The sequence below is a fragment of the Chionomys nivalis genome, chromosome 2 (assembly GCF_950005125.1).
Source record: "Chionomys nivalis chromosome 2, mChiNiv1.1, whole genome shotgun sequence".
Classification (NCBI taxonomy): Eukaryota; Metazoa; Chordata; class Mammalia; order Rodentia; family Cricetidae; genus Chionomys; species Chionomys nivalis.
Window position 1 is genome coordinate 86,865,373 of NC_080087.1, and position 23,894 is coordinate 86,889,266.

At 47.8% G+C, this 23,894-nt stretch overlaps 1 protein-coding gene across 2 annotated transcripts in view; it reads left to right on the forward strand.

Annotated features, from left to right (window-relative positions):
* Ankrd27 (ankyrin repeat domain 27) overlaps nt 1-21,365 on the forward strand; it is a 53,299-nt gene extending 31,934 nt beyond the window's left edge. Inside the window, exons 17-29 of one of the 2 annotated variants that reach the window (XM_057761678.1) lie at nt 77-169; nt 2,312-2,509; nt 4,923-4,982; nt 5,106-5,225; nt 6,557-6,601; nt 9,633-9,755; nt 11,643-11,840; nt 12,585-12,704; nt 14,817-14,978; nt 16,250-16,361; nt 18,438-18,516; nt 18,703-18,775; nt 20,107-21,365. In XM_057761678.1, the coding sequence (XP_057617661.1) occupies nt 77-169; nt 2,312-2,509; nt 4,923-4,982; nt 5,106-5,225; nt 6,557-6,601; nt 9,633-9,755; nt 11,643-11,840; nt 12,585-12,704; nt 14,817-14,978; nt 16,250-16,361; nt 18,438-18,516; nt 18,703-18,775; nt 20,107-20,334 (1,611 nt within the window). In that variant the 3' untranslated portion in view covers nt 20,335-21,365. Of the gene's footprint in view, nt 1-76; nt 170-2,311; nt 2,510-4,922; nt 4,983-5,105; nt 5,226-6,556; nt 6,602-9,632; nt 9,756-11,642; nt 11,841-12,584; nt 12,705-14,816; nt 14,979-16,249; nt 16,362-18,437; nt 18,517-18,702; nt 18,776-20,106 lie in introns of those variants that run through there. The other variant, XM_057761679.1, reaches the window with a different exon arrangement.
* The last annotated feature ends 2,529 nt before the right edge of the window (nt 21,366-23,894 follow it).

Consider the following 23,894-nt stretch of genomic DNA (forward strand, 5'->3'; position numbering starts at 1 on the left):
CAGAAGGACACCCTTGGGGATGCTGTGGCGCCCCCTGCTCCTCCTGGAGCTCAGCTGCTGTCTTCTCTCCTCTCAGCTGCTGCTGCTACACCACAAGGCCAGCGCGGAGGTGCAGGACAACAATGGCAACACCCCGCTGCACCTGGCCTGCACCTACGGGCACGAGGATGTAAGTGGCCCCCGCTGTGCCCAACCACTGCTTTACGTATTTCTCCCTTGTGAAGAGTTACAGATTAGAAACTAGCCCTGTGGTGGGTTGCGTGTGGATAGTTATCAAAATGTTGGTGTGTAATTTTTTTAAAATTTTGTTTACTTTTTGCCATCCTGTGTGGTTATGGTATGTACCCGATGGGACAGGGGCCACCATGTGTGTGGAGGGCAGAAGATGACAGCTGTGTGGAGCCCGTTCTCTCCTCCCACCGGGTCCTAGATTGGTTTCTATTACTGTGATGAACCTGTGACCTCACACAGCTTGAGAAGGGAAGCGTTTCTTTCACCTTACAGGTTACGGTCCATTCTGGGGGAAGTCAGGACAGGAACTCGAGGCAGGAGCTGAAGCAGAGCCTGTGGAGTGGTGCTGCTTACTGGCTTGCTCATCGTGGCTTGCTCAGCCTGCTTTCTTATACAACCCAGGACCGTCAGTCCAGGGATGGCACGGTGCACACTGGGGCTTACCAGATCAATCACAAATCAAGAAGGTGCTCCACAGACTTGCCGACAGGCCAATGCGATGGAGGCATTTTCGGCTGAGGCTCCCTCTTCCCAGAGCACTCTTGTTTGTCAAGCTGACTTTTACGGGGGTTCCGGGATGGAACGCAGGCTGGTGTAGCAAGTGCTCACCTATGGCGCCACCTGCTGGCCCTGTAATCTACAACATTTAAATGTCGAAAGCTTTATAGATGTGATAGATACCTGGAGAAATTTAAGACCTAATTGTCCATGATCTCACCCTGACGTTAAATCAGTTTTAATCACCCACATGACCATCTGACTCTGAACTCCTTCACATTTGATGCTAGCATCGAGGAACTCTGAGAGTTCCGCTTCTTCCTCTGACTTTTCTATGCACATGTTCGTCGTAGACTCCCCTCCCATCTCTAGAGTTACACACCCTTTTTCCTGGTCTTATGGTGTAGCCCAGGATAGCATTGAACCTCCTAGACCTCCTGTGTGGTCTGGTCAATGAGTAGTGGGGTCAAAGGTGTGGGTTCACCGCAGATGTCCTTGTAGAAAATCTACATCTAATGTTACATAATTTGTATCTGTTTATGTAACTGCTCCTCGAAGTAAGAAAAGTCATTTCTAGTTCCAGCTGGAATCACCCACCATCTGTGTATAACCTCCTTGGTAAATACTTACCCAGCGCCTGCTCTGAGATTCATTTTGGATGGTTCTGCAGTCTACTAAACAAGTTCATTTTCTTTTTTTTTTTATTTCTTTCCTTTCCTTTCTTTCTTTTTTTCTTTTCTTTTCTTTTTTTTTTTTTTTTTTTTTTTGAGGCAGGGTTCCTTGTGTAACAGCCCTAACTGCTGTTCTGGAACTAGCTCTGTAGACCAGGCTGGCCTTGAACTCACAGAGTTCCTATGCCTCTGCCTCCCAAGTGCTGGGATTAAAGGCGTGCACCACCACCACCTGGCCAATTTCATTTTCTTAAAGGTTTTTCCAATATATGTAATTAACTTGCAGTGGTACAACTTTGTTTTGCAAGTTTGAAAACTTCTTTTATTATTTTTTTGGATTATTTTTAGACAGGCATCTCTGTCTGTTATTCAGGTTTCCCTCAAGCCCATTCAGTTTTCCAAACACTGGGAATATGAGCAAGGCTACTCTCTTATTGACTGGCGATTAGTGAATCTTTTTTTTTTCACCCTCATGTTTCGCTTTTTATTGGGAATTGTCCCAAGGCCTCCTTGCATGCTAGACTAGGAGACAAAGGTTATACTACTGAGCCACGCCCCCAGCCCGTCACTGGGGGATCCTAGGCAGGGGCTCTACCGTTGAGTCATGCCTCAGCCCCTCACCGGAAGATTCTAGGCAAGTGTTCCACCACTAAGCCATGTCCCCAACCTCCCACTGGAGGATTTCAGACTCTACCAATGACCCAGTTGGGGTCTTTTGAAAAAAAAAAAAATGAGGTTTCTTGATCAGGGAATGTGGAACCCTTGAATTAGAACTGCTGGTTTCTGTATTTTTATCTTGGTGAGTGGAGCCTCAGTCAAACTAGGGCATGGCCCCTGGCTAAGGGCAGCACTGGCATTGCCCTAGGCGTTCCTTCGTGTTAGAGAACGATGATTTTGCTATGTCTTTGCAGTGTGTGAAGGCTCTGGTCTACTATGATGTCGAGGCCTGCAGAATGGACATTGGAAACGAGAAAGGAGACACAGCCCTGCACGTTGCTGCACGCTGGGGTTACCAGAGCATCATAGAGACGCTGCTGCAGAATGGAGCCCCCACAGAGATCCAGAACAGACTGAAAGAAACGCCACTCAAGTGTGCTCTGAACTCAAAGGTAGCTCTTTCCATCTCTGAGCAGCTATGCGACTATTAAAAAATAAAAAATCAGCACATAGACCAGCCTTCCTGAGAAAATGCACGCTAGCACCCGAGGACAGAACTCAAACTCCATAAACTCCATCCTTTTGCTCTATTTGGGACCTTGTTGTTAGTGGGTTTTCCTGATGGACAGAGTTTCCAGTTTTGTTGGCAGTTTCTCTCAGTGTTGTCATTAGGAGCAGCTTCTGGCAGACTCGGCTCCGGCCTGAGTGTTGTGCCTCTCCCGGCCCAGGGACTGTGTGCTGCTGTATGAGACTGGACAGTGGCTGTGAGGAGCCACAGAGAGCAAACGGAGGGACAAGACACCACAGAGACAAGCGCCGCCTCCTCTCCCTTCATCTCTGCTTCTAGAAACTGCATTTTAGTTTGGCCCGAAATTGAACGGCTGAATTCGATAAGTTAGAGACTGAGTCTTGTATTTAGCCTTTAACTCACAGAAATTCTCCTGCCTCCGTCTCCTGAGTGCTGGGATTATTGTGCCTCTAGACTTGGTCTTGAGGAAGAGGAAGTTTGGCTTTTCCATCTGTCTGAGGGTATGGAGGATTTGCAGGGCCTAAGGCATGTTCTCTTTTTTTTTTAAAAGATTTTATCTATCTATTTATTTATGGTTTTTTGAGATAGGGTTTCTTTGTGTAGCCCTGGATGTCCTGGAAATTACTTTGTAGACCAGACTGGCCTCGAACACACAGAGCTCTGCCTGTCTCCCAAGTGCTAGGATTAAAGTTGTGTGCAGCCACTATCTGGTGTTAGATACTTCTTTTTAAATTAGTTTATTTATTTATTTATTTATTTTGGTTTTTCGAGACAGGGTTTCTCTGTGGTTTTGGAGCCTGTCCTGGAACTAGCTCTTGTAGACCAGGCTGGTCTCGAACTCACAGAGATCCGCCTGCCTCTGCCTCCCAAGTGCTGGGATTAAAGGCGTGAGCCACCACCGCCCGGCTCAATTAGTTTATTTTTTAATTTATATGTATCTGTATGTATTGTGTTCTTGAGGGCCAGACAAGTGCATCAGATCCTCTAGGACTAGAGTTACAGGCAGTTGTGAGCCACCCAACATGGCTGCTGGAAATGGAACCCAGGTCCTCTGGAAGAGCAGTAAGGTGTTCCTAACCCTTGAGCCATCTCTCCAGCCCTACTTATTTTATTTTAAATTACGTGTATGCATGCTTGTCTGTGTGAATGCATACATATGTCAGTACAGTGGCCTTAGAGTCCAAAAAAGGGCACTGAATCTTCTTGGAGCTGGGAGCCACCCGATGTGGGTGCTGGGAACTGAACTTGGGGCCTCTGGAAGAGCAGTCAGCATGTAGTATTCTTAACCACGGAGCCATCTCTCCAGTCCCTGAATATTATTGCTGTTGTCAAACTTTCAAGCCAGCTCTAACAACAGATGGAATAAGAGGAAGAGAGCATCAGATTCAGCATCTGTGGTAGCAGCCATCTTCAGTAGGGACTCGGGCATCTGTGGTAGCAGCCATCTTCAGTGGGGACTCGGGCATCTGTGGTAGCAGCCATCTTCAGTGGGGACTCAGGCATCCATGGTAGCAGCCATCTTCAGTGGGGACTCGGGCATCCATGGTAGCAGCCATCTTTGGTGGGGACTCGGGCATCCATGGTAGCAGCCATCTTTGGTGGGGACTCGGGCATCCATGGTAGCAGTCATCTTTGGTGGGGTTCCTCAGCCAGTCCTAAAGTTATCTCCTCAAGTGTGGCCAGTAGTAGAATACCCTACGTCTCAAAATGTCTGTTTAGCCGGGCGGTGGTGGCGCACGCCTTTAATCTCAGCACTTGGGAGGCAGAGGCAGGCGGGTCTCTGTGAGTTCGAGACCAGCCTGGTCTACAAGAGCTAGTTCCAGGACAGGCTCCAAAACCACAGAGAAACCCTGTCTCGAAAAAACAAAAATACAAAAAAACAAAAAAAAGTCTGTTTAGAAGACTCTTTCTGATCACAAGAGGAGAAAGGTTGCTGGGGACGCTTAGCAGACGGCTCTTTTGTGAAGCCCAGCCCCACCAGTGTAAAACAGACTAGCATCTGGTAGGGAAAAAAAATCTTAAAAATAGTGGGAAAATTCTCAATAATTATTGTAAATTTTAGTTTTAAAAATGTTACATTTTAAATTTTATTTTGTGTGTGGGATGTCAGAAATTTTCTTGTTCTAACTCATAGGTTCAGGGTATCAAACGCCGTTGGTCAGGCTTGGTAGCATTTGCTTTTCGCCTGCAGAACAGTCTCTGTAGAGCCCAAAATGAGCCTTTTCATAGACCTACAGCCATCTCTGTCACTGTCCCCTGGGGACAGGCAGGCCGAGGAGTCTGGGAATGTTACAGCCATCTCATTGGATGCCTTTCCTGTCCTCATTGTCACCTAGATTCTGTCTATCATGGAAGCCCATCAGCTGTCCTCTGAACGGAGGCCAAGGCCCTCTGAGGTAAGTCTCTAAGTCTGTAGGGTCATGCTTCCTGCTGTCATGAGCTTGGCGCCCCTCCTCTAGAGCTGACATGCCTGTGACCATGCCCATGTCCCTTTCGTTGACCGTGCTGCCTTCCCACAGGTCCCTGCACTGTCCCCTACATGCTCTGTGGATTCCATCAGCCAGGGCTCCTCCACTTCCAGCTTTTCTTCCATCTCGGCGAGCTTCAGGCAGGAAGAAGTCAGACAGGACTACAGGGAGGTGAGCCTCCCACATGGGTGGACCCGTAGGCTAGCCAGAGCTGGGCCAGCCTGCAGCCTGCTTACAAATCAGCCAGTCTGTGGCTCCAAGGTCAATGCCTTTGAGATGCGCCCAACTGCATGCCACGTGGCCTTCACTTTTTCTGGCTCTTCTGGGTCTGTTCTCCATAGCAGTTCTCGGAATGTGTGTATATAAGAAAAAGAGACGGTGGGGGGCACAGAGACACACACAGAAAGAGACAAACACAGAGATGGAGCAGAACAAAAAGTAGCCGAAGAAACTGTAGTCTAAGAAAAATGTGCTTGTATAGAGATAGCTGAGAGCTCCAAGTTCAGACTCTTAGTATATCCTCTGTCCCCGCCCCCGGAGCATCCCTGTGAATAGCCTGGCACACTTCATCCCTTACAGTCTGATGTGTGCACGGCCCACATTTTGTAAAAGCTTACGGTTTGTCTTTTTCCTTTCGTTCTTCATGCTTGTTTAGTCTCAGCACAACCAATCTGCCCCATCCTTCTGCAGAGGTGTGGACCATTGTAGCCCTGTCCATGCAACCAATCTGCCCCATCCTTCTGCAGAGGTGTGGACCATTGTAGCCCTGTCCATTGCCCCTCTCATGGGTCACTGACCACCCCAGAGGGGTCACCCCACACACACACAAAGCATCCAGTGAACTTCATGCAGAGTCATCGAAAAGAAGCCAAGGTGTGCCCAGACAGGGCCTCCAGTCTCTCAGAGGCCTGAGATGGTCCTTGGGAGCGGTGTCTACTCACACCCCTGTACCTAGCAAAAAGTATGAGAGCTGGTGTATGAAGTGGGTCAGGGTAGCTGGCTTCTTCAGAAGGGATCCTGACCTGCGCTGGTGGCAGATACCTACGTGCTACTCAGGAGGGTGAGGCAGGAAGACCACAACCCAAGGTTTGCTGGGGCCTTAGTGTGAGTTCACAGCTGAGCCTGAAGAACTTAGTGAGCCTCTGTCTTGAAATACAAAGTAAAGAGCCCTGGGGTTTATCCCAGCAGCAGAGCACTTGCCCAGGATGGGCAGTGCCCTAGGTTCTGTTCTTAGTACCACCAAGCCGAAAGAAGAAAGTCATCTTGTGTTAGGGTCACTGTCATCTTACCTCTCATATAAATAGCGTTCTGGTTTATATTAAGTGGGAGGGGTCCTGTGCAGCTGTCGGGCATCTAGATGAAGTCTTGGGGACATGTTTTAAAGGTGGCAAGCGAGTCGCTGGGCCAGGAGAGGGCTACCAGGTTTTCAGAATGCTAGTGTCGTTCCCGTTGTTAGATTATTATGAAACCGTTTCCCTGACTTGCTTTCTCCTTCCATTAAGGTAGAAAAGCTTCTAAGAGCGGTTGCTGATGGAGATCTCGAAATGGTGAGTTTTTCAGAGTGTTTTTCTCGCTACTGTGTGTCAAAATACCTGAAGTTTATAACTGAAGAGGAACAGGGTTCAGTCCATCACTGCAGGGACACTGTGGTACTGGGAGCATGAAGCTCTTCACATGGGGTGGCCCAGGAAGCAAAGAGAACCCCCCCCCCCAAAGGCCTGTCCCTAGTGTGGGATATCCCACAGCTAAGTCCAGGCTCCTGAAGGCTCCACCATCTTTGGTGTGACATGAATCACAACGCCCCAGCTAGTGAGTGGGCATCCAAAACAGGAGGGACATTTTGAGATTAAAATCCCAAGGAAGAGCATTTTTAGAGCTCTCAGTGTGAAGTGACCTCAGTTTGATCCTCTAGCTTTTTGGCCTCCCTGCAAGCTCCTCAGGAAGCTTACCTGTATTTTGCATCTACTTTACATGTACTTTGCATATACTTTGTCATGGTAATGCTAGGCTTATTCAGGGAGGAAGTGCCTAGCAAGCTAGGTCCTGCCTTCTAGAGAGGGCCCTTCTGGGAGTCAAAGGGATGTTGGCAAGAATCCAGACCACGGTCACAGGAACGGGAGGAATGGAGAAGGCAAACAAAGCCAGGGCTGCATGAGTCTCAGTGAAGATAGTCTGTGGACTCCCGGGCCAGCAGGCTTGGGGCTCTGGGATGTCACAAGCAGGGACGGGGCTCACAAGGACGGGGCTCACAAGGGCAGCAGCTGGTAGAGACAAGTCTTCCCGGCCAGTTTCCACTGGCTTCCGAAAGCAGCAAACCTGGAGCTCTGAATGAGTCACCTTCTAAGGGTGTGTACAGCTTTCAAGAGTGCCTGTCTCAAAAAAACAAAACAAAACAACAAAAAAAACAAAAACAAAAACAAACAAACAAAAAAAAAACAAGAGTGCTTCTGTGGGGAGAGACGGTCACCCACTGCTCCTGCAGAGGACCCAGGCTTTGTTCCCAGCACCTACGTTAGTGGCTTAGAGCTGCCACCTACTCCTGTCCTGGGGGAACCTGACACCTTCTGGCCTCTGTGGGCGTCAGGCACACATGTGGTACATACAAATTTATGCAGACACACACACATACACATAAAATAATGAATACATTTTTTTTAGAAGTGCCTTTTCACTGAGGACTGAGTGGGGCCATGTTTGCTCCTTGTGTTATTGTAACAAGATGACCCGAGAGCAAACCGGTTTGTTGCAGCTTCCAGTCTCGGGACTGAGCAGAGTCACTGGGGTTTATGAATTTGGGCAAGGAGTTTCTTCACTCTGTGGCAGGCGAAAGCTGTAGAGAGAGGGCCTATGACATGGCGTAGTGAGTAAAGGGGCTTGCTGCACAGGCCTGGATGTCACCTGAGCTTGCTCTGGAACCCATGTCAGGAGACAGCCAGTTGTCTTCTGCTCTGACCTCCACACTTCGCTGTGACATGTATATGACACCCCCCAGGCATGTATATGACACCCCCAGGCATGTATATGATACCCCCAGGCATGTATATGACCCCCCAGGCATGTATACGACACCCCAGGCATGTATATGACACCCCCAGGCATGTATATGACACCCCAGGCATGTATATGACACCCCCAGGCATGTATATGACACCCCCCAGGCATGTATATGACACCCCCCCCCCAGGCATGCTTGTGCACACACACAAACATACGAACAATGATAACGTTTTTTAAAAAGGCAGAGCTAGAGGTTGTTTAGATACCACAAGGGTCCACCCCTAAGTGACCTGCGTCCTCCAGCTAGGCCTCACCCCCTACGGTTCTCCCACTTCCTAAAGCAGCACCATTAGTTGGGGTATAGACATCTAACCTGCACAGGGCATTTCCTAGTCAAACCATTGCAGAGGCGGTGAACAGGAATTGTGAGGTCGCATTCTAACAGCCTCTGGGACGGACTGCTGTCTCGGTGTCTGCACCTAGCTGGTGTTAGGCTGTTGCATTCATGAGACCAGCTCTGCAGAACCCAGCATTCCTGTGGTCTCTAGGTTCCTAAAAGCCGCTGTAGGAGCCCGGTTTATAGTCTGTGTGGGAGGCAAAGATTAGCCCGGGTTATGACCGGCTACTCTGCTCCCACTGGGGGCAGATGGGGTTCAGGCCCCTTGTGGAAAGGGGTGGACAGTGACATCCTACGCAGTGTTCTGAGTCACCATCCGACTGACCTTGTGCTGTCACAAGGGTCCCTCTCAAGGCCACCTGCCCATCTGGTTCCTACCCTGACTTGTGAGCAGAGCTGGCTGGTTCTGTAGTTGCCACCCCTGCATAGGATCTGGAAGGGCCATGGGGGACAGGAGGTTTAGCATTGATGGGGTTCCCTGCAAGTTGTCCCCTTGCAGACACTGGCAGTGAAGCTGAGAAATGCACGTCTGTGGCTGCTTTCTTTTCTCAAATGAATTATTATTACGGGGGAACAGGGTCTTACTATGTAGTTCAGGCTGGTCTTGAATTTGCAACCCTCTTGCCTCAGCTGGGATTTTAGGCATGGGATTTTAGGCATGGGCCACCACACAGGCTAGCAACTAGCCTGCGCTGGAACCCATGCATGCCCAGTCTGGGGGTTTCTTTGCTTCTGCCACGCATGTTGGCATGTACCAATGGAAGGACCGTGATAGAGGGTTGGGGATTCTGGGGTGCACTCTTTATGTAGTACAGCACGGAACACTTATCATGAGGTTTCTGTTGGGCGGTAAGGGAGCATCTGGAACTGACCTGCTTAGGTGGTATAAGGGTCAGGGCCAGGGTCTGACAGCCTGCCCTCCTCCCCTCCTTCAGTCTGTCCCTCTTAATGTGGCAGAGACTAATATGCTGGGAAATGACAGGTTAATCCCTCTATGCTACCCAGGGAACTTAGAATGGCCTGAACACAAGTGGAGCCTAGATTTATTGTTGAGGAACAAATGATTTTTGTCAGTGACTTCAGTGGTCCAAGGAGCTGACTTGGAAAGTGTGCGTGCATGTGCATCCACTAGTAAAGGCATCAGAATAATCGAGTCCCGGTTTCTCCTCTCTGCCTACCACCAGGTTCGCTACCTTTTGGAGTGGACAGAGGATGACCTGGACGATGGGGATGAGGCCGTCAGCTCAGTGGATCTAGAATTCTGTCACCCCTTATGCCAGTGCCCCAAGTGTGCTCCAGTCCAGAAGGTTCGATTCTGCCTGTATCTGTGGGACAGGGTGGAGAGGTGGGAGGCACGTGCTGTTCTTTCTGCCTAGGAAGTTCTCTAAGTCATGCCTGAGTGACACAGGCATCCCCAGGGGCTGATCAGTCATGTGATGAGGAGAACACCATCCCTTCTTTGGTTGTTTTCAGCCCACCTGTTATTTATTTATTTATTTTATTTTATTTTATTTTGTTTTTCGAGACAGGGTTTCTCTGTAGTTTTGGAGCCTGTCCTGGCACTAGCTCTTGTAGACCAGGCTGGTCTCGAACTCACAGAGATCCGCCTACCTCTGCCTCCGGAGTGCTGGGATTACGCCCTGCTGTTATTTATTTTTGAGACAGGGTTTCTCTGTGTAGCCCTGACTGGGTGTCACTCTGTAAACCAGGCTGACCTTGAATTCACAGAGATTCACCTGCCTCTGTACCACAAGTGCTGGGATTAAAAGCACGCACCACCATGGCTTGCCAGACTTTTTATTTTCTATGTATGGGTGTTTTGCTGGCATGTATATTGATGCACCACGTGTGTGCAGTGCTCATAGAGGCCAGAAGAGGGCATCAGATGCCCTAGAGCTGGAGTTACAGATGTTTGTGAGCTGCCATGTGGGTGCTGGGAACTCTGGTCCTCTGGAAGAGCAGCCACTGAGCCATCCATCCCTACACACACACACACACACACACACCTTTTTAAAGGTGTGACTTACATGTAGTAAGAGCCAACCTTCAATGCATAGTTTAATGTTTGTTCTCAATGAGATGCTCTACAGAGCAGTTCCATTTGACCTTTGATTGATTCCTCTCCTCTCAGCATGACTTTAAAGCCATCAGGGATAGGAAGGCAGTTTCATGCTAGGAATGGAAGGGAAGTGGGGAGGTGAGGAATGTATTGACTGTCTCAGGAGGTTTGGCAAACCTGTAGCTGATTTGTTTCTTTAATCTCAGTCTGGCTTCAAACTCACTTTGTAACTAAGGATGACCTTGAACTCCTGACCCTCCTACTTTACCCAGGTGATGGGTTTACAGCTGTGTGCTACCCACCCCTGCCAGCTTCCACATATAGTCTTCCACCTTCACGGAGAGAGACTGTGTTTATGTGTCAGTACCCCTGCTGATGAAGCCCGCACCCTTCCTGTCCCTACAGACCCATGATCTGTCTCTCCTTGGCACTGGGCTCTGTCACTCCTGGCGCTGATGTGCGTTTCCTTGGTAACTGGCCTCGTTGCCGAGCACTGCCATGAGCAGCGTTTTGTTCCACCGAATGACCATCGCTTCTCTTGGCTGTGATGCCTTCCAGTTTGTGTTTGCAGTTAGGGTTGGTGCCCAGTGTGCCTGTGTGGTTTCCTGATCATCCCAGTCCTTTTTGTTTTTTGTTTGTTTTTTCTGGTTTTTCAAGACAGGGTTTTTGTGTGTAACAGTCCTGGCTGTCCCAGAACCCAGTTTGTAGACCAGGCTGGCCTTAGACTCACTGAGATCCACCTGCCTCGGCCTCCCAAGTACTGAGATTAAAGGCGTCCACCACTACCACCCTACGCTCCAGTCTTTTTTATTGAACAGGCTTGGTTTTCTCATTACATTTCATAGACTGCCCCTTCCTTCAGGCGTAGTTTTTTCTCTTTGGAGCTCTTGCATAACATGATAAGGCATCCTGTGGAGGGCTTACTTTATTGAAAAATAGAAGTCAGTCTTTTGGTGTTTCAGCTCCTCCCAGAGAATTGGGAAGTCACTCATGGGCCATGTTGAATCCAGATCCCTCTGTGATTCCAGAATTTGTGTAGGAGCCAGGAGGGAGCAGGGAGGTGGCTTCCATCACCACCCCTGGCCTAGCCTCTTAAGTGTTAATGCCATTTATTTACACCCTCTGGCCTCACTAGAAACTGGCAAGGATTCCTGCCAGTGGCCTTGGTGTCAATGTGACCAACCAGGACGGCTGCTCTCCCCTGCATATGGCCGCCTTGCATGGCCGGACGGACCTTGTCCCCCTCCTGCTGAAGCACGGTGCCTACTCTGGTGCCAGAAACACAAGCCAAGCTGTGCCGCTCCACCTGGCCTGCCAGCAGGGCCACTTCCAGGTATGGCCCCACCTCCTGGACAGCTGAGTAGATGCTTGGTTTTGGCAAGACCCCCACTTAGTGGCAGTGCGCTGGGGCGGGGTTCAGGGATCCTAGAGGACAGAGCATTTCTTTTCTTCCCACAGTGGGACCCCACACCTGGGGGATACCAGCACCCTCCCACTGCCAATCAGAGCTGCCGCTGTGATTCTGACTGCAGCAAGATTGAGCCTTGGAGCCGATCACTACACCCCCTTAGATCTGTGCAAAATAGCTTATTATTGTATGATAGCAGTCCAATACAGAGTTTACAGTTATTAGTCTTTGTTTTGTTTTGAGACAACGTCTTAGTATGTAACTCAGCCTGGTCTCAAACTTTCAGTCCTCCTGCCTCAGCCTCCTGAGTGCTGGGATTACAACTGTGTGCCATTGCACCTGGCTTTGAACCAAGTAGCTTCCTAAAGTCTGTTTCCTTTGGGAAGGAGTCTATGTGTGCATGTTTCCCTTTGCTGTGGGACGTTCCCCTATGGGTTTTAAAGGCAGGACCATGTGTCCAGTCAGCAGGCTGCTTCCCACCATGCACTGGAAGCAATGGCTGCAAACTCTCCGTAGGCAGCAGTAAAGATGGAAACCCAATGCCTGGTCCATTGTGAGCACCCTCCTCTGCTAGTCATCTCTGTCCTCCACAGGGTCCATTTCCCTGAGGAAAAAGACTTCTTTTCCTAAATTATAATTAAGATTGACATTTTTTCTTCTCTGAACTAGGTGGTAAAATGCCTCTTAGACTCCAATGCAAAACCTAATAAAAAGGACCTCAGCGGGAACACGCCCCTCATTTATGCCTGCTCTGGTGGCCACCATGAAGTCGCTGCACTCTTGCTGCAGGTGAGAGCCCTCTCCTCTCTGCCATACCAGACTTTTTCCTTCCTTCCTTCCTCCCTCCCTCCCTCCCTGCTTTCTTGGTTTTGTAGTTTCAAAATCTACACAGGGTTTCTCTACTGCCTGCCTCCACCTCCTGAGTGTTGGGATAAAAGGCATGAGCCACCACCATTCAGCTAGACTTTTTAAAACAACTTTTGTTTTTATAGATTTTAAGGATTTGTTTATTTTTATTTTATGTGCGTTTGTGTTTTGCCCTGCGTGTCTGTATGTATGCCGTGTATATGCAGTGCCCACAGAGACCAGAAGGCACAGGTTCCCCTGGAGCTGACGTTAACAGGCAGTTGTGAGCTGTCTGATGTTGCTGGGAACTGTTGCTGTCTTTAATCCTCAGCAATTTAAGAAAACATTTTTCTGTTTAACATAGGAAATTGTTGTTAAAAGAAAACTGTTGCTTAAAACCTTGCTTTGGGGACAAACAAGATGGCTCAGCTGTCAAGGCTCCTGGTCTTGCAGAGGACCTGACTTTGGCTCCCAGCACCATATCAGGTGGCCTACACCCACCAGAAACGAGAGCCCCGGTTATTGCTGCTTCTGCCCCTCTAGGCACCTGTGTGCCTCCGCACAGGCCCACACAACCATACACATGTGCACATCATTAAAAATTGAAAGGGAAGACAAAAAAGTCCAACTTAGTTTTTAAAAAGAAGTTGCAAGAATTTTCTAGTGAATCACACACCTGTAATCCTAACACCCAGGAGACCGAGTTTGAGGCCAGCCTGGAGTACATAGTGACATCATCTCAAAAACAGACTACTTTTTTTTTTTTTTTTTTTTGATAGGTTCTCACTGTGTAGCTCTGGCTGGCCTTGAACTCACCAGGTAGACTTGCTGGCCTCAAACTCAAAGAGATAGGCTGCTTCTGCCTCTACCTCTGCCTCCTGAGTGTTCGGATTAAAGGTATGTTTCACTACCCTGTCTTTAGAAACTAAGTTTACAGTCCTGGGAGATGGCCCAGCAGGTAGAAGGACCTGTGCAAGCCCAGCTCCCTAAATTCTAAACTCCAGCCCGGGATCCAGGGAAAGGTAGACACTGGAGCTGGAGAGATGGCTCAGCCGCATGAAGAGCACTGGCTTTTCTTTTCTTTTCTTTTTTTTTGGTTTTTCGAGACAAGGTTTCTCTGTAGCTTTGGTGCCTGTTCCGGAACTAGCTCTTGTAGACCAGGCTGGCCTCGAACTCCCAGAGATCCGCCTGCCTCTGCCTCCCAAGTGCTAGGATTAAAGGCGTGCGCCACCACCGCCCGGCTTTTCTTTTCTTTTTTTCTTTTTCTTTCCTTTCCTTTTTTGTTTTTATTTTTGTGTTTTTGAGACAAGGTTTCTCTGTGTAGCCCTGGCTATCCTGGAACTCACTCTGTAGACCAGGCTGGCCTTGAAATCAGAGATCCACCTGCCTCTGCCTCCCGAGTGCTGGGATTAAAGGTGTGCGCCACCATGTCCGGCTTACTAGCTGCTCTTTCAGAGGATCCAAGTTCTGTTCCTAGCATATACACAGTGGCTTGCAACCATCCATTTCCAGGGTATTTGGCACCCTTTTCCGGCCTGCAAAGCCACCAGGCATGCACACAATGCACGTACATGCACACTGGCCAAACATTCCAGCACATAAAATAAAAATAAATAGACCTTTAAAAAAAGCTGTGGATGCCCTGGGGTTCATGCCTATAATCCCAGCAGTCCAACCTCCAGATGGGAGGCAGGGACAGGAGAGCTGGCAAGATGCTCCCTTATGCAGTAGAGCAGCAGAAACAAGAGAGAAGGAGGGATCAACCAGAGAGTTGTTTTCTTTTTTTTTTTTTTCTCGAGACAGGGTTTCTCTGTAGCTTTGGAGTCTGTCCTGGAACTAGCTCTTGTAGACCAGGCTGGCCTCGAACTCACAGAGATCCGCCTGCCTCTGCCTCCCGAGTCCTGGGATTAAAGGCGTGCGCCACCAACACCCGGCCAGAGAGTTGTTTTATGACCTCCATATTCATGCTGTGGCACACATAAGGAAATTTTAAAAAGTAATTTTATAGTGAGCAGTCACATAGATTCTGCATCTCCTGTCCCCTCTCTCTCCTAGCACGGGGCCGCCATCAATGCTTCCAACAACAAAGGCAACACAGCCCTGCACGAGGCTGTGCTGGGAAGGCATGCCTTGGTGGTGGAGCTACTTCTGTTCCACGGAGCATCTGTTGACATCCTGAACAAGAGGCAGTACACGGCCGTGGACTGTGCAGAACAGGTGATGCGCAGCTTTTGCAGGCTGAGCACCAATGCTCCCTGAAGCACACTGTAGAGCCCTTGTGTTCAAGCCAGGTGTGAGAGGGCAACAGCCAGGCTCCTTGGTGCTCTGTGCCGAGCTAAGTGAGCATGCCAGACATCCACTGGTAGGGCTGGATACTAGCCACTGTCACCTGGTTGGACATGCTCACAATGCCAGTGCGCATTCTTTCTAGGGTAGTTCCAAGGCCCGAGTGAAGGCAGAGCACCTATCCGTTGCCACCATTAGACACCTTGGTCTAGTACACAGAGATGCTGTCACATCTGGGAAGTGGCAGGGTAGACGCCAGGATGGATTGGCCAGCCCTGTAGCGTAATGGAGAGTCTTAGATTGTAGGGATTTAAATTCCTCAGATCCGGAGAGAATTTAGATCCCCAGCTTTCTACTCCCTCCAGCCAATCATGCTGAAAGTTGCTTTCCTCTGTTCCTGTCTTCATGGTAAATCTCGGCTTTAAACTCAAAATAGACAGCCAGTTGGTTGCTGATTGATCCAATAGAGATGTTAAAGTCACTATAAATCCAACTTATTCTAGGCCTATTTAATATTAAGGGTGGTGACATGGCTCAGTGGGTAGAGCACCTGCCTAGAATCCCCCAGTGAGGGGCTGGAGGTGCAAGGTCCTGAGTAATATCCCTAGCACCTCAAAAGGAAAAACTTTTAAATATTGTCTCTTATTGCCTTAATCTAGAGATGGGATATACTGTAAGGTGTGTCAGGTGTTGGTGAATTTTGGGTGTCCTTGAATGGGTGGAAGTACCTGTGAGGGCTGGTGTTACTTAACAGATAGTGCATAACTTTTTGTTTAGTACTTTCTCAAAGATGGGTGGTGCCAAGAATGTTCTATTGTGGGCTGGGCAATGGCTCCTGAACAGTCTCTTAATAACCATATAGTGACAGCCCTACTGCGCTTACCCCAGTTTAACATGCAGGCTGGGGTTCCTAGTGAAGGCCAGAGCAGCTCCTAAAGGAAGAACAGAATCTTTATTTGAAACAGTGTTTCTCTGTTGCCCAAGCTTGAACTCCTCAGCTCAAGCTGTCCTCTAACCTCAGCCCTAAGTGCTGGGACAGCAGGCACAGCCCGGATGTGTTCTCATTGCTGTGATGTTGCAGAGCTAAGTTAGGGTGAGGGTTCAGCCACACCAATATATTGATATTTAGATGGAACCCCGAGCCACAGTCTGCTGAGAAAACATTAAACCTGCCCAGTGACATTTTCCCTCTCCAACTGCAGGATTCAAAAATAATGGAGTTGCTGCAGGTAGTGCCAAGTTGTGTTGCGTCCTTAAACAATGTCACTGAGACAGACCACAAGGAATGTGTGACTGTTAAGATCAGAAAAAAATGTAAGTGCTTCTAAATTCTTAATCGGGGTCCATTTGGGAATTCCTGAGTAGCTAGTGCATTTTGAGTGTGTGTGTGTGTGTGTGTGTGTGTTTGTATGAGAGAGATAGTGAGCGTGTGGTCTGTGTGTGTGTCTTTGTGAGAGAGATAGTGAGTGTGTGTGTGTGTGTGTGTGTCAGGGTCAACCCTGGTGGCATTCCTTGGGAGCCACCCAGCTTGTGTTTCAGAGGGCTTCCCGCTGGCCTGGAGCCTCTAGAGTAGGCAAGGCCGGCTGGCCAGCAAAGCAGGACTCTATCTGTCTCTGCTTCCCCAGTGCTAAGAGTACAAGCATATAGCACCACACCTGGTGGTGTATTTGTGCACCGTGTGTGTGCCTGGTGCCCTTGGAGACTAGAAGGGCATCAGATGCCCTGGAACTGGAGTTGCAGTCATTATGTGGTTGCTGGGAACCAAACCAGGGCTCTCTGGAAGAGCAACCAGTGCTCTGAACCACTGAGCCTTTGGTACTGGAGCAGGAGCTCAGATCTGCATGCTTCCATGATAGGCACTTTACCAACCAAGATATCTCCCCAGCCCTTCAGTGTGTATATAGTACATATACAGTGTGTATGTGTATGTACGTATGTATGTATGTATGTATGTATGTAGTACAGTATATATGTATATATACATACATACATACGTATGTTTGTTTGTTTTGGCATTTCTGTGGTGTTGGGCATGAACCTGTGGCTTCAGCTTCATACATGCCAAGCAGGTGCTCTACTACTGAGTCATGCTCCTGCCTCTGTTTTCATTTAATTATAAATGAAAAGTGTAATTTTGTCATGACGTGGAGGGACATGGGGACCGTAAAAACCATGCTACATCATGATTCATTGGGTGAAGAGCTGTTTTTTAATTAAATAATTTTATGATCGGGTCACCATATGAGGAACTGTATTAAAGGCCACAGCATTAGGAAGGTTAGGAACCACTGCCCTAAAGATTTTTCCCTTTTTCCACTGTGATGAGGATGTAAACTACGACCTTGCACTTGCTAGGCAATTGCCAACTTCTCCTCCCTCTTTTAAGATTGTTTTTAGTTATGTATATTTGTGCATATCTGTATGTGGGTATGTGCACATGAGTGCAGGTGCTCTGGAGTCCAGAAGAGGGCGACAGAGCCCTTGACACCAGAGTTATAGGTGGCTGTGTCTTTTCTAATAGTGGTACACCCTCTTAACTATCTGAACTGCTGAGCTGTCTCCCCAGCCCTTTTTGGTTCAAATTTGCAGGGCGCCAAGGGGTGGTGGTGGTGATTGGAACAGCACCTGGCCAACAGTGTCTGATTGAGTACTTTCTCTTTTTTTATTTTTATTCTTTGCAGGAGTTTAATTCAGTTTTATTTTTATGTACACTGGTGTTTTATGTATACTGACACAGATGAGGGTGTCAGATCCCCTGAAACAGGAGTTTCAGACAGATGTTAGCTGCCTTATGGGTGCTGGGAATTGAATCCAGGGCCTCTAGAAGAGCAATCAGTGCTCTTAACTGCTGAGCCATTTTTCCAGCCCGAATACTTTCTCTTTAAAAGGTTATTTGAAAGGGATTGTTTTATGAGCGTTTCAAAACTGAGTTTGAATGCAGTTGCAACCGCTTAGATAAACCCGCTCGCATTCCTAGACCTTGGCCATAATGGGCCACAGCTGAGAAGCATCAGTATGTAGACTTGGCTTTGTCTAACCAGGGTTTGCATAAGGTACAGGGTTTGCATAGGTACAGGGTTTTTTTTTTTTTTTTTTTTTTTTTTTTTAGGTACAGGTTTTTAAAGTAGATTCCCCACTTAGTTTTCCGAGTTTTGTTGAGCTTGGAAATCAGAGAACTTGTTTGTTGTGCTACAGGTTTTCTGTTTGTTTGTTTTTTGAGACATGGTTTCTGTGTAGCCCAGAACTTGCTCTGTAGAGCAGGCTGGCCTCAGACTCAGAGAGATCGCCTGCCTGTGCCTCCAGAGTGCTGGGATTAAAGGTGTGCGCCACCACCGCCCAGCCCATTTCCTCTTACTTATAAATTTTCATGTTTTACTTTTTTTTCCACAGGGAATCCCAAAATGTACAACCTGCCAGAAGAGCCTTTTAGGAGACAGTTTTGCCTCGTTAACTCTGGGGCGCGGCTCCAGTGAGTATCTAGTTCCAATTGACCTTCGTGGTTCTGAGCTGAGGTTTGCTTCCAGGGGATTGCTGAAGTGTGCAGCTTTAACTGTGCGTGCAATGCTGCCATCTTGTGGCCGACAGAAGGCTTCCAGCCATTACCCAGATGCTTAACTTGGTTTTGGATTACTACTTGGTTTATTTTGCATTTCAGGGCAAGAACTTCAAGGGAAACTCTGGGCAGGGATACAAGTGTGCCTGATCTTTCTGGAGGTTCTCTGCAGGAGGTGAGTGATTACCCAAGAAGGGCTTATCACCCGATTTTTTCAAAAATAACCCACAGTGGACATGTCTCCTCAATACTCCTCATCTCACTGCCCCCTTCACTGAAAGAATTAGCAGCAGCTGAAACTTCAGCTCTACCGTGAAGCAAGAGTGTGGACTTAGGAGTAAATTTTAAATTACAGCTCTGGACAAGCATGGTGGTGCATGCCTTTGCTCCCAGCGCTTGGGAGACAGAGGTGGGTGGATCTCTGAGTTCAAGACCAGCCAGGGTTACATAGTGAAACCTGGTCTCCAAAAATTATAAAATTACAGTCCTGAGCCAAGAAAGTCAGGGAGACGTGCAGAGTTGTGGTGTACATGGGAAGCTGCAACTCAGTGTGAACAGAGAGAATAGTCCAGATTTTACTGCCTTCTAATATTTGGAATATGGACAGTGTGTGCATAATGTAATGTTATACGCCCCCATGGTTCTTTATGTACCCAACTTCCTACTGAATCAATTGGTTAGAAAAACTCCGATATAGTCTATTCTGCCTTTCCCGGCTGCTGCAGAAAGAATGGCATGCTCGCCACAGGTTTGCTGGGACAGATACATAAAACTTACAGATGATCATTTTAGAGAACCTACTTAACAATTAGTGTGGCAAGTTTAGCACCCTCCCCCCTTTACTGAGACAGAATTTCATAGTAATGTAACCTGTCCTCAAACTCATGGTTATCTTCCTGCCTCAGTCTCCCAAGGGCCTGGGTTACTGGTGTGAGCTGCCATGTGCAGCTTACATGACAAAGTGTGATTTCATATTTAATGTTCCATAGCTTTGCTGGGTATCCTGCCCAGGAGCAGGGGTAGAACATCTTGCTGAGGGTCAGTTAAGTGTGCTTTTTCCTTGCTGCGTGACAGATACCCGTACTGTGTGGTTTCCTTGCTGGAAAAGCAGGAGCAGCAACAGCACACACTGATCAGAGATTAGAAACACAAAGTGGTGCTGGAGAGATGGCTCAGAGGTTGAGAGTTCAATTCCCAGCAACCACGTGGTAGCTCACAACCACCTATAATAAGATCTGGTGCCCTCTTCTGGCTTGCAGGGATTTATGCAGGCAGAATACTATATACATACTAAACAAAAATCCTTAAAAAGTGGGGGAAAAGGAGAAAAACACACAAAACACTTAGTGTGTGTCTCATGGAGCATGACAGTCACCTGTCACAGGAACATCAAACTGTCACTGTGTCTGTGGGGTTGTCAGTGTGTAATCAGATAGAGCTGGTGTTACTTAGTGATAGTTTAAAATACACAGTACGGCCACAACCTCAGTTTTCTCTTTTCTTCAGCCAGAGAAGCAAAGAGTCACGGAAATTCAGAATGACTCATCAGACCAGAACAGAGGCCGGGCTTCTGAGGAAAAAAACAAGGAGATCCCAGAGAGGCCTGTACCAAGGCATGCTCCTGGACACAGGCGGATGGTCCGCCGGCATACGGTCAATGAAGCAGCCATACTCCAGCTCCCAGAGGTGACTGGCCACCTGACCACCCAAGAGGGTGGTGTTTCTCAATCTTAGCAGTAAGGGGTTGGTAAATCTGCTACCGAGACGTGAGTTTGCAGTAAGATGGTGAGCATGGATGCAGCTTAGAACTAAGCATACTTTAACCAGCTTGAGAGACCGTCCCTTGGATTTATCACCCTCTCTCTTCAAAGCTAACTAATATACTTGAAAAGGAATAAGAGGGAGTGAATGAGCCCCTTCAGCTTAGGATTTGGATTTCCTGGTTATGAGCAAAGGCTTCACACCATCAGATTCTGATCTTTGGCTGGAAGGTGCTGGGTGTCTGTGGTATTGATAAGCAGGCAAACCCTATGCTAGAAAGATCCTCATGTCCGGGAGACGTCAAGAGAAGCAATGTCAGTCCCGTGGAACTGGATGCCAGGCAGAGAAGCATCCTATTGGGATGAAGAAATGGAACCTGGAAACACTTGATCTGGGAAGTGCCTGAATGCCATTTTGATGTCCGTCCCACTGAAAAGGACCTACCATTTTGCCTTGTTCTACACATGTATGGGGAAGGTTGGCCGTCACTTTCCCAACAACACGGACACTTGGGTCACTGCACGTATGCACCTGTAGCAGTTTCTGCTCACACTACTTTCCACTAAGAGCTCCCTGACAGCACACCTGACGATGGTTACCGGAGAGCAGCTTTGGCACATCTTAAATCTTTTGATTCAAATTCAAAATTTACAGCACAAGCCAGGTCAAAGTTTCAGTTAGAATTCATCGCCATGGATTCCTTTTTATAACTTTCTATAGATTCTATTATTTTTTTATGTTCCTGATCCTAAAGTTGCAAACATGGGTTCATCCTGAGTCCGTTTTCAGAGGACTTTGTAAAGAGGAAATGACTTTGTGCACACTCTTGGAGATCTGTGTGGATGTATAGAAGGGAGGGGCTGATTATTTTTCTACAAAGTAATTTATGATTTCTAATTTTCTAATGTGCCTTGGATATGTGCCAAATGATGGAAACGAAAACAGTAAACTCTATGATTCTTGAGCATGTCATGTAAGCTTTTTAATTTTGTTGTGTAGTTCCTCAGCCACCCTTCTGTAAACCTCTTGTGAAAATTTCCCCCCGAGGGAGATGGAATTTGCCTATTCCTTTTTCCTGAGGTCCCAATGACAAACCAAGGTATGATTGATTACACTGGAGTTCACTCTGGGGAATGGAGTTTATTGAGCTTGAGCTTCCTTACAGAGCAATGGATGAGAAGCCTTAAAAGTAGTCACACTGGAAGGTCATGGATGAGGAATCATGCCTGTATAGGAGCCCCCTTCCCTAGTCTTTCCTTGCCTTTCTATATATGCACGCTAGCCCCTCCCAGAGGCCATGTGCAATCACAGGCTGGAGGAGGTGGATACATGACTGTCACACCCACTCCTACTGTAAAGGATCAGTAACATTCAACACACCCACCCAGCCACTATGATGAACATGGTGTAGTCTGGCTGAGGGGACAGTCCTGCACAACACCGTGCTGTGTGAAAGCAGTCCTCACTGGACGGATGCAGTGTCTCCTGTGAGAGTCACTAGCACACTCACCTCCATCACTCAGAGCAAACCATCGCCCATGCACCCGCTCAGGATCGATGCAGTGAAGATGACTCAATGGACACACAATTCTCAAGTTTGCCCACAGACACTCCTGGTAAAACAAGTTACCCAGGCTAGCCTTGGTTTCCCAAGGAGCTGGGACTATAGGTCTGCACCAGCACAGGAAACAGGAATTCCTAAGAACGAATCTAGCCTCCTGGCACAGAATGAGCATGGGTACTCTGTTGATTTGTTGATTCTTCTCTTTCCCACTTAATGAGAATGGGTATTGGCCTACTTTTCTGTTTGTGTGCCTCATGACCACACAGGAAAGAAAAGGGCATCAGACCCCTTGAGACCAGAGTTCTGGGTGGTTGTGAGGTGCCCTATGGGTGCTGGGTATCCCATCCAGACACTCTGAAAAATAGCCAGTGCTAACAGCTGAGCCATCTCTCCAGCCCTTCCTTTTTCATTTTTAACAAACCCACGTTACTGATGTGTGCTGCTCTAGCTCTGTGACCTCATAGTTCATCAGGGCAGATTCTAAAGAGGCAGACACAGGCAGTTGAGCAGAGTTTCAGCTTAAAGGGCGCAGGCTCACTTGCCAACCACTGCACTGAGTACTGGAGCAATTATTCTTCCATGTGTTTCTGCAGTTGCTTTCCCCACTTAAAATGAAATGTTGACATGGCCATTAAAATTGGCAATACTCAAACCTGTGTTGTTTGTAATTCCAAGTACTGCCAGTACCCTGCCTGCAGGCTGATTGCACATAGCATGTTAGCTGTCTTCAGGACCCCATCCTTGCACAGTCAACTTTCCATTCCCATGTGTCCTTCAACAGCACACCTCATGCACCAGGACTGGTGACTGTAAGGAAACATGTAACAAAACTTGCAGAGACATATTGGGTATCTTTCTATCATTTCATATCAATTTTGAAAATTTGAAGTAGAACTGGTAATCTGAAGGTGTGCACTGTTTACTTAGTACCGTGTTCAGTTCCCAGCATCACAAAGACCAGGTGTAATCTCAGCACTAGAGATGTGGAGGCAGGAAATCAGTCTGAAATCATCCTTGGCTAAATGGAGAGTGGAGACCAGCTTTGACATAACAGCAACAACAAACCCGAACATATTCAACAAAAACCCTCTGGACCACAGGGGGCTGGAAAGATGGCTCAGAGGTTAAGAGCACTGGCTGCTCTTCCAGAGGTCCTGAGTTCAACTCCCAGCAACCACATGGTGGCTCACAACCATCGGTAATTTGATATAGTTCCCTCTTCTGGCCTGCAGACAGAACACTGTATAAAAAATAAATAAATAAATAAATAAATAAATAAATAAATAAATAAATAAATCCACCCACAGAACCCGTCAGCAGATCGACCACGATGGTACAGTCAAACTGACAATTCACTTATCTGCATTTTTTCCTATTTATTTTTATCATGTATTTGTGTGCTTATAAGGGGGTTCATGTGTAGGTTTCTGAGGCTAGAGGATGTCTGATCCCCTGGAGCTGGAGGTACAGGCTGTTGTGAGCTGCCCAACATGGGTGCTAGAAAAGGAACTGTGTCCCGAGCTGGTCAGCACTGAGCCATCACCCTAGCCCACTCCTCTTGTAAACATGTCACTGTCCAACAGCTACCCCAGGCTGTCTTACTTATTTGCAGAAGTGCCACTCTAGTTGTTTTAGATCAGAATGGTATTTGTTGGATAAGTAAACTCAACACCTCTGGAAAGTAAAATAAATCAAAAGCTGGGAATTTAAATGCTACCTACAGGAAAAGGAATTGTCCCTGCTTCTACAAGTTCTGCCTGAAGAATGCTGGATATGCTGGATGTACTCAGATCTTTTTTTTTCTTTTCCTAGTTTTTCGAGACAGGGTTTCTCAGTAGCTTTGGAGCCTGTCCTGGAACTAGCTCTGTAGACCAGGCTGGTCTCGAACTCACAGAGATCTGCCTGCCTCTGCCTCCCAAGTGCTGGGATTAAAGGCGAGTGCCACCACTGCTCGGGTTAATGTGCTCAG